This window comes from Trachypithecus francoisi, unplaced genomic scaffold (genome assembly GCF_009764315.1).
Source record: "Trachypithecus francoisi isolate TF-2019V2 unplaced genomic scaffold, Tfra_2.0 Lachesis_group4, whole genome shotgun sequence".
In the NCBI taxonomy this organism is placed as follows: domain Eukaryota; kingdom Metazoa; phylum Chordata; class Mammalia; order Primates; family Cercopithecidae; genus Trachypithecus; species Trachypithecus francoisi.
The window spans coordinates 109,788,238-109,804,976 of NW_022681469.1; the positions used below are offsets into that span (position 1 = coordinate 109,788,238).

Below are 16,739 nucleotides of genomic sequence, written 5' to 3' on the forward strand. Positions count from 1 at the left end.
CCTGAGGTCAGCACGATTCCCCCCATTATGCACATTAGGAAAACTGAGGCCAAAACAGGACACACTCATGAGTGGCAGAGAAGCGACCCCGCCCGACGCACAGACCATGCTCAGCTGCTGCCCTCAGCACAGTGGAAGCTCTGGAGCACCTGCTGAGCCTGGGGAGACGAGGCCTCACTAGTGGGAGGAAGGGCCACAGAAGACCGACTCCAGCAGGAGAGCAGGCAGAAGAGGGTGCTGGGCCAAGCTGGGGTGTGGGGAGTGAGGGCTCAGTGGGGATAGAGATTCAGACTAGAAGATGGAGCAGCTCTGGAGACGACAGTGGTGATGGCAGCACGACAGTGTGACTGGACTGTGCACTTACTAAAATGGTAAGCTTTATGTTGTATTTTACCAGAGTCAGAAAACTCGCAGAAGATACAGGGGACTATTTGCATATCTGTTTTGAAATGGGAAAGGACTTTCTAGGGATAAGAAATGCTATGGAAGAAATTCCAGCGAGTGAGTAGATGTAATTACTGCCTCTGATAATCACCAGTGAAATAAAAATACAGGGCTGGGCGCAGTGGCTCACACCTGTAATCCCAGCACTTTGGGAGGCCGAGACAGGCAGATCACGAGGTCAGGAGATCGAGGCCGTCCTGGCCAACATGGTGAAACCCCGTCTCTACTAAAAATACAAAAAACTAGCCGGGCATAGTGGCGGGCATCTGTAATCCCAGCTACTCGGGAGGCTGAGGCAGGAGAATGGCGTAAACCCGGGAGGCAGAGCTTGCAGTGAGCCGAAATCGTGCCACTGCACTCCAGCCTGGGCGACAGAGCGAGACTCCATCTCAAAAAAAAAAAAAAAAAAAAAAAAAAAAAAACAAATAGCCAGGTGTGGTGGCGTGGCCTGTAGTCCCAGCTACTCGGGAGGCTGAGGCAGGAGAATCGCTTGAACCCGGGAGGCAGAGGTTGTGGTGAGTTATCGTGCCACTGCATTTCAGCCTGGGCAACAAGAGCGAAAGTCCATCTCAAGAAAAAGAAAACACTAGTAACACAGTGCACTGACTTGGCCGTACAACATGCTGCTGGCCTCTGAAACCATGATGCCACTTGTGAGTGTCTTGTCCACGGGGATTAGTGAAGGTGTAAAGGAGCGGCAGTTACACAGGGAAGCAGAAATGGGAAAGAAATACTCAGTGAAAGGACCGGCCAGATAAACACCGACGATTGATGCTACTTGAGGACAGCCATAAAGAGTCTAACTGCGACGGAAAAACGCTCGTAATACAATTTCCTCTTATTTTTTTTTCTTTTGAGACAGTCTCGCTCTCTTGCCCAGGCTGGAGTGCAGTGGCTCAATCTTGGCTCACTGCAGCCTCTGCCTCCTAAGTTCAAGTGACTTTCATGCCTTGGCCTCCTGAGTAGCTGGGATGACAGGCACACACCACGCCCGGCTAATTTTTGTATTTTTAGTAGAGATGGGTTTCACCATGATGACCAAGGTGGTCTCAAACTCCCAACCTCAGGTGATCCACCTGCCTCGGCCTCCCAAAGTGCTGGGATTACAGGCGTGAGCCACCACGCCTGGCCAATCTTTTTTAAAAGGCAGGAATACTTTTATGAAATATTTTATGAAAATTTTAAAGGTTCATAAACACTACTGTCTCAACTCTAATTTTTTTTTTTTTTTTTAAAGACAGGGTCTCACTCTGTTGCCCAGGCTGGAGTGCAGTGGTACGATCTCAGCTCAAGGCAACCTCCGCCTCCTAGATCAAGTGATTCTTCTGCCTCAGCCTCCCAAGTATCTGGGATTACAGGCGTGCACCACCATGTCTGGCTTTTTTTTTTTGTATATTTTAGTAGAGACCGGGTTTCACCATGTTGGCCAGGCTGGTCTCAAACTCCTGACCTCAGGTGATCCGTCCATCTCAGCCTCCCAAAGTGCTAGGATAACAGGCTCAACTGTATTCTTTAAAAGGCATGGGAGGCCGGGCGCGGTGGCTCAAGCCTGTAATCCCAGTACTTTGGGAGGCCGAGACGGGTGGATCACGAGGTCAGGAGATCGAGACCATCCTGGCTAACACGGTGAAACCCCGTCTCTACTAAAAATACAAAAAACTAGCCGGGCGAGGTGGCGGGCGCCTGTAGTCCCAGTTACTTAGGAGGCTGAGGCAGGAGAATGGCGTAAACCCGGGAGGCGGAGCTTGCAGTGAGCTGAGATCCGGCCACTGCACTCCAGCCCGGGCGACAGAGCAAGACTCCGTCTCAAAAAAAAAAAAAAAAAAAAAAAAAAAGGCATGGGGAAAAAAACAGAAAATATCATAGTATTAATGGTAGGTTTTTCTGGGGCTGGGATCATGGCAGTCCTCTTGTCAGTTAGCTGCTCCCATGTCACCCAGTTGCCCGAACACCTGTCACAGGCAACCTGGCAAAGGCGGCGAAGAGCAAAATCCTTAGGCGTGTCTCCCTTGGTCAGTGTAGTACTGTATGTAAAGTGGACATCAGGTAATAGGCCATTTCTAAGTTACCCTCCCTGGAAAACCACTAGAATGTGCCCCTCAACACTGAATCTGCTGAGAGAGGGCGGCCGGAGGCAGCCGTCCCCAGCGCGCTCACGTCACTTGCTTTCATCGGTGGGAACTCCCAGGAAGGTGTGGGAGAAGGAGAGGCGGCCGCGTGCACTCACATAGACGGCGAAGTCCTTGGGGGCGCTGCTGATGTTGCCTGTGGGCGACAGCGTCTTAGGAATGTGCTCCAGAGTGAAGGCGGCTGGGTGGATCATCATGGAGAGCCTCACCACCAGGTACCCCTGGGAGCCTTTAAATGCCCAGCAGTTACCGGGGTAAATGTCAGGCTGGGGAAAGGAAAAACATGAGGACTCAGAGTGTGAGCATGCTCTTACCCACTTAGAAGCAGTAAGAGGAAAGGCTGATTATACTGAACTAAAAATAATTTTTACATGGTAGAAACTGCCATGAGCAAAATCCGAAGACAAGCTGGGAAAAGCATTTGTAATTCACTCCTCAAAGGGCCACTATCTCCAGCCCATATGTTGTATAAAAGTTAAAATGACCAGAACCTTAAAGAAAAATGGGTGAGACATACAACATACTTCAAAGAAAAGGTGAACGTCAGTGGTCCTCGGTCGTGGGAAGATGCCCCCCGCCCAGCAAGAAGGGACAACATCACAGGGAACCACCACTGCCCCCCTATGCGACCAACATCAAGGGTCTAACAGAGTCTGCCGCTGACGCCCTGGGGAGACGCACGTTCTCACCGACCACGGTGCAGCGTGCAGCCCCAGAAGCGCAGCTTGGCGAGGTCGGCCTGCTGTGCACACATCTGCCTCTGGCCTGCAGTCGCACCTCCACCTCCAGGTGCAGGCACAGAACTGCAGGATGCAGATGCGACTGAGAGCACACCTCACAGCGCGATGTCCCCAGGCACACAGGGACTGGCTTGAGAAGCTGCAGACACTGCGTCCAGGCAGTCATGCTGCTGGGCGTGATGGAGGAAGCTGCCGTGCAGGCAGCCTGCCTTCGGTGTGTGAGGATGACACACATGTTCGTTCATGTTTAGACGAGACGGTGAACGATGCGCACATACCTACCAGCTTCTCCTCTATGCCAGCTGTGGATTTACTGTCCCTCAGCCCCCAAGCCACCCTTCTGCTGCGTTGTGAAGATGAAGCTGAGCCTTGAACTGCTCTCCCTTTGCCAGCACAGAGCCTAGCCCTTGCCAGCTCAGGGTGCTGGAGGGACACTGAGGTTCCCTGGTACCCCTCTTGGGTGTGCTGCAGCCAAATGCCTGGTGAGTCACCCTGCTGTGCATAGGCTTTCCCAGCATGCTGGCACATTCCTCGGTGTGGCACCACAGCAACTTCCCCGACGTTCAGTGAGCTGGGCCATGCCCTCGCCCTCTGGAGCCACCCTCTGGCGAGGCTCCACTGTGGTCCCTTCCATCTGCTGTCCCTATGTTCTGTAACGTTCTCTTTACTTCCCAGGAGCCGACAGCTTCTCGGTCCAGTCCCATCACAGTGACGGTGGTTTATATGAAGTCTGCCCTTCCAGTGACGTGCAATTCCTTCTGAGAGAGAACTGTGCCAAGGAGGGCTGAGCTCCACCCTCTCCCTCAGTCTCTGAGACACTGAAGCCACGCTGCGCTCTCACCACCAGATCCCCACCAGCATCACGCTGACAACGCTGCGGGCCAGTGAGCTCCTCTGGGAGGGTCAGGACCACCAAGCCCACTGAGAAGGAGGTTACGGCCAGGAGCAGGACCGCCATGCAGAAACACCGTGGCAACCCCATGCAGGAAACCTGTCGGCCCTGCCATGTGACACAGACTGTGCCGGTGGTGCTCGCGAGCTGGCACGGAAAAAGCAGCTGCATGCCAAGCGCAGGGCTGTGTGGCTTCACAGCAGCAGAGGCTGCATCTGCCTGCAGTGAGGAGAGACTCCCGGCTGCGCCCTTGGGAGCGAAGTGCTGTTGAGTCTGTGCGCTGCTGATGGCCACAGAAAGCCACACGGTCCCGCTGACCCGACACTTCCACCGGGGCGGCCTGGGGATGAGATCATGATGACCACAGTCCCACGGGACCTTCAACTTCAGGTCACGGGCACGTCATGAATTCTTTCAGGCTGGACTTGTGTTTTCCAAGTGAAAGCTGTCTTGGTGTTCCACATACAAGGAATTACTGGACTTTTCTTCAAAACGTCATGAATATTAGGCAAGATCTGAGTACTGAGGCAAAATAGATCTACCTGTTTAAATTCTCCATCCTTTAGTGCTTTAAACTTGTACAGTCAACTTTAAACTTGTACAGTCAATAGTATAAAGTATTAAACGAAGCCACAGAAAAGCAGTACACAACGAGGACAACAGCAGAACGTCCAGGAGACCGGGGGTGAAGGCCGGGGGGTAAAGGCCCACACCGAGGCCAGACAGCAAGGGCCTCCCCACCTATTCTCTCTCAACACCTGAGAAAGCACAGCGGACACTCTCGTGATGGAAGACCCCCAGCCCCGAGCAGGAACAGCTGCCACTCACACCACCACAGCTGGACCAACCACAAGAGGGAGGGAGGAAGGCCAACAGGACCAGCATGTGCCACACGGTCCCATCTTTGCGACGCTAAACCCAAGCCAACAGACGTGTAGCGTGGAGGCTACACGGGGACGCCGGGGACTCCTCGGTGTGGGAACGCTGCTGCTGCTTGTGGTACCAGTTCCACAGACATGTTCCTCTCACGAAGTTCTGCCAGGCTGTGGACGTACGGCCTGTGAACACTAACAGCCCATGCTGAAGAGCAGCTCCGGCCACCGGCGGCCACTCACCTGGATGACCACGCGCGGGGACTGCGAGAAGTACCACAGCGGGATCCCAAACAGACTCATCAGGGCCGTTTTGGTTTCGTAAGTTTCAGAACAGCGAGTACTCAGGATGCTGCCACCTTAAAGCAAAGTTCAGATCAGTCTCAGGGTCCAGTTCCACCATTTTGGAAGCAATAGTATTGCACCTCTTAAGGATTTATTCAGAATGTTTTCAAGAAAAGTGCTCAACGTCACTGATAGAGAAATGCAAGTAAAAGCTACAATGAGATTTCTTCTCCCCGCCGTTAAAATGGCTTCTATCCTAAAGACAGGCAGTAACAAATGCTGATGAGGACGTGGAGAAAGGACCCTCACGCACTGTTGCTGGGAATGGAGATTAGTACAACCACTATGGAGAGCGGTGTGGAGGTCCTGCAGAAAACTCACAACTGAGCTACCATATGACCCAGCAATGCCACTCCTGGGTACACACCCGACAGAAAGGAAGGCCGTCTATCGAAGGGAGATCCACACTTCTATCTTTGGTGCATCACTACTTGTTTACAATGACTAACATCTGGAAGCAACCTAAATGTCCACTAACAGATGAATGAGGTGCATAAACACACTGGAGCACTACTCAGCCATAAAAAACAATGAGAGCAGGCCAGGCGCAGTGGCTCACGCCTGTAATCCCAGCACTTTGGGAGGGTGAGGCAGACGGATCACCTGAGGTCAGGAGTTCCAGACCAGCCTGGCCAACATGGCGAAACCCCATCTCTATACTAAAAATACACAAATTAGCCAGGTGTGGTGACGGGCGCCTGTAATCCCAGCTACTTGGGAGGCCGAGGCAGGAGAATCGCTTGAACTGGGAATGAGCCAAGATCACGTCACTGACTCCAGCCTGGGTGATAGAGCAAGACTCCACCTCAAAAAAAAAAAAAGGCTTGTCATTTGCAACATGGATGGATACCAGAGCTCTTTATGTTAAGTGACATAAGCCAGGCACAGAAAGACAAACATCCCATGTTCTCACTTACTTGTGGGATCTAAAAACCAAAACCATTGAACTCACAGACAGAGACAGTAGAAGGGTGGTACCAGGGATTGGGAAGGGGAGTTGGGGCTTGGGGAAAGTGGGCATGGTTAATGGGTCCAAAAACAAAAAAAAATAGAATGAGGCAGAGTGCAGTGGCTCACGCCTGTAATCCCAGCACTTTGGGAGGCCGAGGCGGGCAGATCACCTGAGGTCAGAAGTTCCAGACCAGCCTGACCAACATGGACAAACCCCATCTCTACTAAAAATACGAAAATTAGCCAGACGTGGTGCTGCGCCCCTGTAGTCTCAGCTACTCAGGAGGCCTAGGCAGGAGAATTGCTTGAAGTCGGGAGGCAGAGGTTGTGGTGAGCCGAGATTGCACCACTGCACTCCAGCCTGGGCAACAGAGACTCTTTGTCTCTAAGAAAAATGAATGCGTAAGACCTACTATATGATAGCAGAACAGGGTGACTATAGTGAGTAACTTAATTGTGCTTTTTTTTTTTTTTTTGAGATGAAGTTTCACTTGTTGCCCAGGCTGGAGTGCAATGGTACGATCTTGGCTCACTGCAACCTCTGCCTCCTGGGTTCATGCGATTCTCCTGCCTCAGCCTCCCCAGTAGCTGGGATTAAAGGCGCCCACCACACCTGGATAATTTTTTTTGTATCTTTTTGGTAGAGACGGGGTTTCTCCATGCTGGTCAGGGTGGTCTCAAACTCCCGACCTCAGGTGATCCACCTGCCTCGGCCTCCCGAAGTGCAGTGAGCCACTGCACCGGCCTAACTGTGCATTTTTAAATAACTTAGAGTATAACTGAATTGTTGGTAACTCAAAGGATAAATGCTGGAGAGGATGGGTACCCAGTTTTCCATGATGTGCTTACTTCACATTGCAGGCCTGTATCAGAACATCTTACACACCCCATAAATATATGCACCTATGTACCCACAAAAACTAAAAAATAGGTAATTAGTTAAGAACCCATTAAAATACATAAGTTTGAAAACGACAAAGGATGTTATCTAATACCAGCTAATAAATATTTTAGGGTTAAAAAAAGTGTTTTTAAACTTCTCAAGGTTTTACATATAGAAAGAACCTCCTATTTTTAGACCCGTCCTTTTCTTACTTAATTGTACTTTCTCAAACTGAGAGTTCAGAGTTTACAAGTGCTTTAGGATACAGAATTTTTACTTACTGAAACTGGGAAATCCTTACAATACTGGCCTTCCCCCACTACTGCTAGAGAGACAGCTACTCTGAATGAACTTTCCTTGGTTTTTCTCAATGAAGAATAAAGCACACAACTGAGCGTGGTGTCACCTGGCAGGTGAGCTTTCAGGCCCGGAAGAGCAGAGCTTCCGTCACAATAATCACCAATCACAGAGAAAAGGCCGGGGCCGTGAGGATGACTGCTGGCAGGTACAGGGTTTTCTAGCGGGGGTCAGAAAGATTTTGGGGTGAGACAGTGGTGATGGCTGCACTGTGAATACGCTAATAACCACGGAGCTGTACATTTTAAAATGGTGAATTTTTTGTGTGAATTACATCTCAATAACAAGAGGAAGCATAAAAAACAAGTCCAGCTTGGCCCTCAGTAGGAAACAGGGCAGGCGGAAGGTTGTTGTCGTAGCAGGACAAAACATCCCCAAGAAACAAAAACCAAGTTGGCCTGAAGGCAGCACGCAGCCCCGGGCAGCAAGGGCCAGCTCAGGGGGGCAGCACTCCAGGGGCCCCGGTGCTGATGAACCACGGGCAGGAGAGGCAGAAACTGATGGTTTTTGTTTTTTTTCTCGCTCTGTCCCCAGGCTGGAGTGCAGTGACATGATCTCGGCTCACTGCAAGCTCCGCCTCCCGGGTTTACGCCATTCTCCTGCCTCAGCCTCCTGAGTAGCTGGGACTACAGGCGCCGCCACCTCGCCCGGCTAGTTTTTTGCATTTTCAGTAGAGACGGGGTTTCACCGTGTTGGCCAGGATGGTCTCGATCTCCTGACTTCGTGATCCACCTGCCTCGGCCTCCCAAAGTGCTGGGATTCCAGGTGTGAGCACCGCGCCCAGCTAGAAACTGATGCTTTCACCAGGAAACCAGGGGATTTTAATGTGGCTGATTGAGACCTGAATTTCCAAACCACTGAATTATCTTTCTAAAAATCCTGCTCTCAGTCTAACTCACAAAGTGCCAATCAATGTTTTCTTCAGTATCGGAACCTTCAGTGCACCTCCTCAGAATTACCAGTGTTCTGAGGTACACACAAACCTGTAAGGATGAACTATGGTTTTAAGAATAAATGACATCTCCCGGCTCAAACTGTATCGTTCATGTCAACTGATGCCTCTTAATGGAAAATAATTTCTTCCTAAAACACCGAATTTCAAAATACATAACTAAAAGCACTTAATATTCTGAAAAGGTCACTTTAAACACACACACACTGATCACGCCAGTGGCCTTGTTGACGTCTCCCATTTGGAAGAATCTGGCCATTGTTACTATGACTTCAGTCTGCAGCCACCACAGGAAGAACCCGCAGGGTGGCAAATAACTGAACTCAAACCCAGCTGCTCCCGTACTAATGGGATCAGGTTCCTGCACCATCACATGGCAGAGTCCCTACCCAGCCCTACACCATCGTGGGTTTTAGAAATCCCTCCTGCTCTGCAGACTCTCCAGTCCCTCCACACACTAACGTGTACTGAACTCAGCATCTTCTGAGTGATAATGTGAGTCTCCCAGCCCACATTTGCAAATCCTACACTTAAAAACTTCAGAAAGGCCGGGCGCCGTGGCTCACGCCTGTCATCCCAGCACTTTGGGAGGCTGATGTGTGCAGATCACAAGGTCAGGAGATCGAGACCATCCTGGCTAACACGGTGAAACCCCGTCTCTACTAAAAATACAAAAAAATAGCAGGGTGTGGTGGCGGCGCCTGTAGTCCCAGCTACTCGGGAGGTTGAGGCAGGAGAATGGCGGGAACCCGGACACGGAGCTTGCGGTGAGCCGAGATCACACCACTGCACTCCAGCCTGGGCAACAGAGCGAGACTATCTCAAGAAAAAAAAAAAAAAAAAAAAAAAAAAAAACTTCAGAAAACCAAGATTTCGATTTCCATAACATGTGTGGTACAAAACTTCCCTGAGCAGACGTGAAGCAGGTCTAGCTCCTCTCATGGTTCTTTGGGAAATGTGCGTGTCTGATCCAGGCGGGCTGCCCACTCCCCACGGAGGGGCTGTGGGGACCCCAGGACTTTCCTCAGCTGCGATTCTGATTTTCAAATGCATCTGCCCCAAGAGGCCTGGCCTAGGCTTGTGCCCCTGCAGGGTTTCCCAGACCCTGACCACAGCGGCCTTTGTGTTTCTCTGAGGTCCTGAAACGCTGCCCCCATCATTCCATTTGCTTAGCCTGCTTCTGCTCCCGGTCTGTCTTGCTGCTGAGTGGATGCCCTTGGGGAGAGCTGTGTGGTCACTGCTGAGTCTCTCCTGAAGGCACTGAACAATCCCCAATCACAGCACAGGAGAGAGTGAAGTCGACCAAACTTTCTGTGCTGTGAACCTTGACTTAGCCACAAGCATGCACCAGCAGCCCTTCCAGGGGAGAACCTGTGCCCCCCAAACACAACTGGTCAGCAAGAAAGAACACCAGGGACATGCCCAGAATCACACGCCTTTTCTCAGATGTGTAAACGTTAGGAGTCTTTACTGCTGGAAGTGGGGCAGCAACAGCCTCTCCAGTGCACACCCCTGCTAACAGGTGACCATCTCACTTAGTAATCCGAACGTCTGTTTACTCACCACCAGATTCCAGAGCAAAGTCCACCATCCCAGTCTTATCTTGGGAATACAGCTTCAAGGCGTTGTTCACGATGGCACGTGCTTGCTGGACAGACACGAGGACAGACCACCGAACACCAGAACAGGAGAGGAGAGACTTGGGTTTTAGTGCCATAGATGAGGACCAGACACTTACATTAGAGCATTTTCTCAATGTAACCTATGTAGGGGATCCTAGGCATGACGGAAGTAACTCCACACTCCAGTCCTGCACCCAACTGCCAAGGCCATCGGACGGAGATGGGACAGCACGAGGTCTCTTCCCCCAGGGCTCAGCCATGGCCGCCATCAATCTTTGAACCAGAAAAAATCCACCAGACGCCATAAAACATAAAGGAAGGATGAGACTTCAAGCCTGGAACACAGGAAATTCTGGGAATTTAGGTATTACTGAGTGACACGGTTTGGCTGTGTCCCTGACCAAGTCTCACCTTGAATTGCAGCTCCCCTAATTCCCACGCTGTGGTGGGGACTGGGTGGGGGAACCGAGTCATGGCCTTGAATTGCAGCTCCCCTAATTCCCACGCTGTGGTGGGGACTGGGTGGGCGGAACCGAGTCATGGCCTTGAATTGCAGCTCCCATAAGTCCCACATTGTGGTGGAGACTAGGTGGTGGAACTGAGTCCTGGGGGTGGGGTTTCTCCCATGCTGTTCTCCTGATAGTGTCTCACGAGATCTGATGGTTTTATAAAGGGAGTTCCCTTGCACATGCTCTCTTGCCTGCCGCCATGTAAGACATGACTTTGCTCCTTGTTCACCTTCCCCCATGATTGTGAGGCTTCCCCAGCCATGTGGAACTGTGAGTCAATCATCCTTTCTAAATTGCCCAGTCCTGGGTATGTCTTTATTAGCAGGGTGAGAACAGACTACTACACGGAGACATTTTCATGGAACTTCAGAAGGTGTGGCCACCACACAGGCAGATGGGCTCTTTCGGACAAAAAGATTCACAAAGTATAAAGAACTCCCAAGAGGCAGCTCAGTAATGACATCGACAGCAAGAGGTGAAGCTCACCGCACAGGTGCCCCTCCACACACGGCATTGCCCAGGCACGTCCCATCTCACTTACGTCAGCTAAGCACACCCCAGCCAGACCACTCCTAAAACAACACATCAACATCCACGCCTCACAGTGTGGTCTTCAGTCTCAGCACAGAATGGACTGTAAGCATTTACTTGCCACCGACTCACCGCCTCTGTTATTCCAGACGCCCCCGCCTCGCTCACAGCAGACACCACGGCTTCCGAGGCTGGGAGCCGCTTGGTCATGGAAATGTGGTGGGTGACATTCCTCAGGATCTGCAGCTCCAGGTCTCGCAGCATCGTGTGCAGGTCGCCTCTGCTCACACACTGCGACGAGAACCTCTGTAGCAGCTGTTCCAGAGAGCCGCCTTGCTGATCTTCGGAAAACAGGAGTTTCACCGTTTCTCTGACTTGCACATCCACCTAGTAAAGCAGTAGAGAGACACAAATTTACTATTTTAACTAAATCATTTCCACTCTTTGGGTCCATTATCTTAGATACCTCAAAAGTATTATATATCCTCTCAAAATCTAGAATGTCATTGTGACAGTGTTTTCCTTCGTATTAAATTTAAGAATCCCTCCAATAATGCAGGAACACGTTAAAAAGAACAGAAATAGGCAAGCTCGTGGGATGAGTGCGACCTGCATCCTAGGAGCTGAAGGACGCGATGGGCCATGTCCACACAATCCGGAGGTGCGTGTTCATCCAGCAAGCACCCGCTGGGCACCCTGCAGCTAGGCGCACAGGTGCATCAGAGAGGCCCTGCCGTTAACAAACTTGGTCTGGTAAGGAAACAGTCATACAAAAGAACCTAAATTATATCTTTATGTATGCTAAATACATGTTATTTCTATGCACACAAACACATATGTAAATGCGTTTCTCTTCTTGCTTTATAACAATAGACGGTGAAGGAAATGGCAAAGCCTATGACACGGCCGTTCATCACAGCCACCCTCCCACGCTCCACCTGTGGACATACCTTTCTCTAGCCCACACCCGCTAACAGTGGCACGTGGCTGCTTTCTACCCTCACTTCTCCCCGCACTAACTTCGCAGCGCTAACCCTCCCGCCTGTACTGGTGCCTTTATTTCTGTAGGATGATTCCCAAGGGCATGGTTGCACGTTTCAAAGAGTGCATGTATTTGTCACTAGTGAATATCCTAAGATTTTCCCCTAGAGACCATGGCTGGTGACAGTCCTCCTGGCCAGGGGAAAGCCCACCGCCTTGGCCAGTGCTGACAGCAGCCGATGTCCTCGTGGGCCTGCAGATTAAAGATGAGAGCCTGCTGTAATCTGCAAGTCCCATCAGTAGGGCTCAGCTCCCTGATGGCACACTGGCTTTTTTTTTTTGAGACGGAGTCTCACTCTTGCCCAAGCTGGAGTGCAATGGCGTGATCTCGGCTCACTGCAACCTCCGCCTCCCAGGTTCAAGCAATTCTCCTGCCTCGGCCTCCCAAGTAGCTGGGATTAGAGACCCACACCACCACACCCAGCTAATTTTGTATTTTTAGTAGAGGGTTTCACCAAGTTGGCCAGGCTGGTCTCGAACTCCTGACCTTAGGTGATCCGCCCGCCTAGGCCTCCCAGAGTGCTGGAATTACAGGTGTGAGACACTGCGCCCAGCCTATCGCACGCCTTCTCTGTCACCACTGCTTCTCTTCCTACCAATTCTAGGGGCTCTCTGCTCATCAGAGATAATTTTAGCACACATATTGCAAATACCTTTACCAATCTACTGTCTGACTTTGACGACTTTTGCCATTCAAATGATTGTGTTTTCATTCTTAAGCAGCTCTAAATGTCTAGATTTTCTCCTCTGCCTAAGGATGATGGACTTGAAGCAATGTCTATGATATGTTTCGACATGAAACAGAGCAAGCAGCAGGTTCAAGGTGGGTCTATTTAATGAAAGGTACACAGCAACAACCCAGCCACAAGTCAGCGCTGGCCCTGGGCTGCACGCACACCAACGAGACTGGGAAGACACATGGTGGGTGCTGACACGCGGTGGTGCGGGAATGGGAAAATCTACAGAGCGCTGAATTAGTTATTTTGAAATATTTAAAAAGTTCACATATAGTCAAAAAAAGTTTTTAAAGGAAGTTAAAATTAAACAACTTAGGCCAGGCGTGGTGGGTGGCTAAGGCCTGTAATCCCAGCACTTTGGGAGGCTGAAGCAAATAGATCACTTGGAGTCATGAATTTTGAGATCAGCCTGACCATCGTGGCGAAACCCCGTCTCTACTGAAAACACAAAAATTAGCTGGGCGTAGTGGCACGTGCCAGTAGTCCCAGCTACTCGGGAGGCTAAGGTGGGAGAATAGCTTGAACACAAGAGGTGGAGGTGGTCTGCAGTGAGCCGAGATCGTGCCACTGCAGTCTAGCCTGTGCGCCACAGCAAGACTTGGTCTCAAAAAAAAATTAAAAAAAAAAAAAAAATTTAAACAACTAATAAACCTAAGTCATCAAGTTTTCTTTTACTCTATTATAAAAGAAAAAGTAAACACGCAAGCAGCTCACTCTTTCTCGTACGGCATCCACTGTCTCACAGCCTGTCTTCACGTGTCGCCAGCTGGACAGCTCTGACTTTAGCTGATCCAGCTCCAGCTGGAGGTGCTCGACCGTGGGCAGGAGCTGCTCATCAACCGCACTGGAATCCAACAGTGAGAACGGGTCACACACAAGCCTTCCGGCCTACACACATCCCGCACTACACACAGGCTGAGGGGACTGGATCCCACTCCTAGGTGCCCTAACTGTGCTGAGGGGACTGGATCCCACTCCTAGGTGCCCTAACTGTGCAGATGTCACCCTGTGCCACACTAACGTGGAAACTGAATGCCAGTTTCCAATAAAAATCCCAGAGAGGTCTTCTTCTGCATCAATTTATGTCTGTAACATACAAATATCCACACTGCACAAGGAGGCTACCTACAAAAATGCTGCTAGCGGTGTTTCTCAGTGGCGAGTGAGAGCTCTCTCTGAAAACGATTTAAGCATCTAAAAACTTTATTTCTGGACTAGGCACGGTGGCTCATGCCTATAAGCTCAGCACTTTGGGAGGCCGAAGCAGGCGGATCACTTGAGGCCTTTATAGGTACTCATACTTAATGAGATACTAACAATTTGTATCTCAAAAAGCTCATTCCCGGGTCAATACTTTAGGACTGACATATTAACATATTAAAGCAACTTTTTATTGAAATAAAAGCTTTGGAAGAAGAGAAAACTGTGCTTCAGCTCTCATACCTGTCCTCAAGGAGGAGGAACATGGGGCACAGTGGAGGACAGACCCTCCTGAGTGCAGACACGGGGACCTTGGCAAACCACAACCAAGCCAAGGCTGCCCAATCTAGAAGCGGGGAGGGCTGTGGGGGGTGCAAGCTGTGTGCATAAAACTAAGGAAGACAGACAAAGCTGCCGTGCTGGGAACACCCGTGAGAGGGAAGCACTCCACTTAAGCAGGCTTCAGGCAAATCAGTAGTTGTGTGGAAGAAAGCCGCCTGGAGTCCTCCAGGAGCAAAACGCCAGCATCCCAGGAAGTGCAGAGGGACCCGGCTGTGCCACGGATTCCAAGGGCAGCAGGGCCAACAGCCACGCAGAGAGGCCCACCGTGACATGTCCAGCACAAATCGGGTGGTTCTGGAAGCAGGTGTCCTGCCCACCAGGGGCTGCCCTCTAGGAGCAGCAGCAGGGATGAGGCTGAGCTGTAACCCCACCCACCTAGATGCCAACGGTGCCAGCGGAGGCCTGGCGCAGAGCCCACCATGACACCCACTATGGCATGGGCTACAAGATGGGCCTCGACCTACTCCCTGAGGGTGGCCCTGCAAGGACACTGGAGATGAAGTCACAGCAGGGGCAAGGGCGGCACCTTTGAGATGGAGGTCCATGCCACATGGAAGGGGATGTGGCAAGTCCCTCAGGACCCCTTTGTCCTCACGCAGCCCAGCAGGAGCGTCTGTCAGCACAAACCTCAGGGCCTTCAGGTGACCCACAGTGGAGGCCGGCCCCGTGTCCCCTCATTCATCACTCTGCTGCCGCTCCACATAACACACACACACACATAGAAGACAAAAGTGAGTGTTTTCCAAATCCTCCTACCTGATTGTTTTTTGCTTGGTCTGTTCTAGTTCCTTCTGGATGGCCTAAAAAATGTAAGAAATAATCTACTGAAATAATTATATATTAACTTTTCATAAATCCATATACTTAAAACTCCATTATTTCTCTGGAACACCTCCTTTAATTCAAGGTCCAGATCCGCCTGTGGGTGGCAGGTAGGAAGTGTTCATTGTACATTTGAAAGTAACCTTCATCACGTGTGCACAGAAAGGAGCACAAATCACACGGGGACAGCCTGGCGGGCTCAGAACATGCAGCTCCCGTAACCAGCACCCAGGCTGGGAGTCAGCTCCCTGTCACACCTCCAGAGTGTGTTCTAAACGTGAAGGACAGGGACACGGCAGATGCACACATGAAGCTGAGCCATGCTGGCCTGTGCCATCCGCGCAACCTGACAGCAGCACCATGCTGAACGCCGACATCAGCCCCAAGTCTCACTCCACGCAGATCTCCACAGCCTGGCCCAGCGCAGGTGGACACAGGAGACGGTGGCCCGCAGACCTTCACAGGTGGACACAGGAGGTGGCGTCCCGCAGACTCTCGCAGGCGGGTACATTCTCGCCTCTGCCTGCTCCTCTCAGCCCTCCTCTCCCTCCCAGGTAAACCCACCTGATCTCACAGGGTCCATAATCCATGAGCGGGTCCCATGATTCCCAAAAGGGTGTGCTAAAGACAACCCTTAGGCTCACCACGTTTCTCAATGTAGTTCAATACACACACGCACATGTGACACGCCAGGCTCTTTGTCAAGCACCAGAGACACAAAGAGCCGGAACCCGAGCCTCACCCCTAACTCCCCAGGGCTGAGGGCGGCACACAGGCCCGGCCCCTTCCCTGGCATTCTCAGCAACTAACGGTCCCGGCCTCCCGCCCAAAGCTAGTGCTGTCTGTCAAAAGGTTCAGGTCCTTTATCTCCCCTCTAAAGACACTGCAAGGGGGTGTGTGGCAGCGAGGAAGCATCCTGGAGCCGGAAAAAGCTGGATGGGAACCCAGAAGCCGCCTGGAATTGGCAGAGCCACCTCCTGGCATGTGCAGCCCTACTCTGGGCCCTCAAGAGACACAGGGATGCGTGAGTTACACACCAGAGAACAAGTTTCTTTCCATTTTACACAAAACAACAGCAAATCGCCTAAAAAGAGGAACATTAAATGACCCAGGGGCTTTAAAATATGAGCCATAGTTGATTTTCTTTTTATTTTAAAAAAGCATAAGGTCAAAAATAAATACCTCAGATTTTTCTCTCAGTTTTCCCAGAATATCTTCCAAGTGTGAGATGCGCACTTCATGTTCTTGGTGAAAAGCCATAAAGTCAGTCTTAGGAAAGAAAAGGGGTGAACAAATGATGTTTGATAAAGCTAAGCAACAAAAACCTGGCAAGTTAGGCCAAGGCGTTTCTACACGGAATGTCGACAATC

General features: G+C 50.9%; 1 protein-coding gene across 44 annotated transcripts in view; it reads right to left on the reverse strand.

Annotated features, from left to right (window-relative positions):
- SUN1 (Sad1 and UNC84 domain containing 1) overlaps positions 1-16,739 on the reverse strand; it is a 55,464-nt gene that overhangs the window by 2,647 nt on the left and 36,078 nt on the right. For all 44 annotated transcript variants that reach the window (XM_033194484.1, XM_033194482.1, XM_033194479.1 and 41 more), the window contains 7 exons: positions 16,552-16,638; positions 15,304-15,347; positions 13,720-13,849; positions 11,360-11,614; positions 10,129-10,213; positions 5,321-5,436; positions 2,672-2,839 (listed from right to left, as the gene is read on the reverse strand). In XM_033194484.1, coding sequence (XP_033050375.1) covers positions 2,672-2,839; positions 5,321-5,436; positions 10,129-10,213; positions 11,360-11,614; positions 13,720-13,849; positions 15,304-15,347; positions 16,552-16,638 — 885 coding nt within the window. The remainder of the gene's footprint in view (positions 1-2,671; positions 2,840-5,320; positions 5,437-10,128; positions 10,214-11,359; positions 11,615-13,719; positions 13,850-15,303; positions 15,348-16,551; positions 16,639-16,739) is intronic.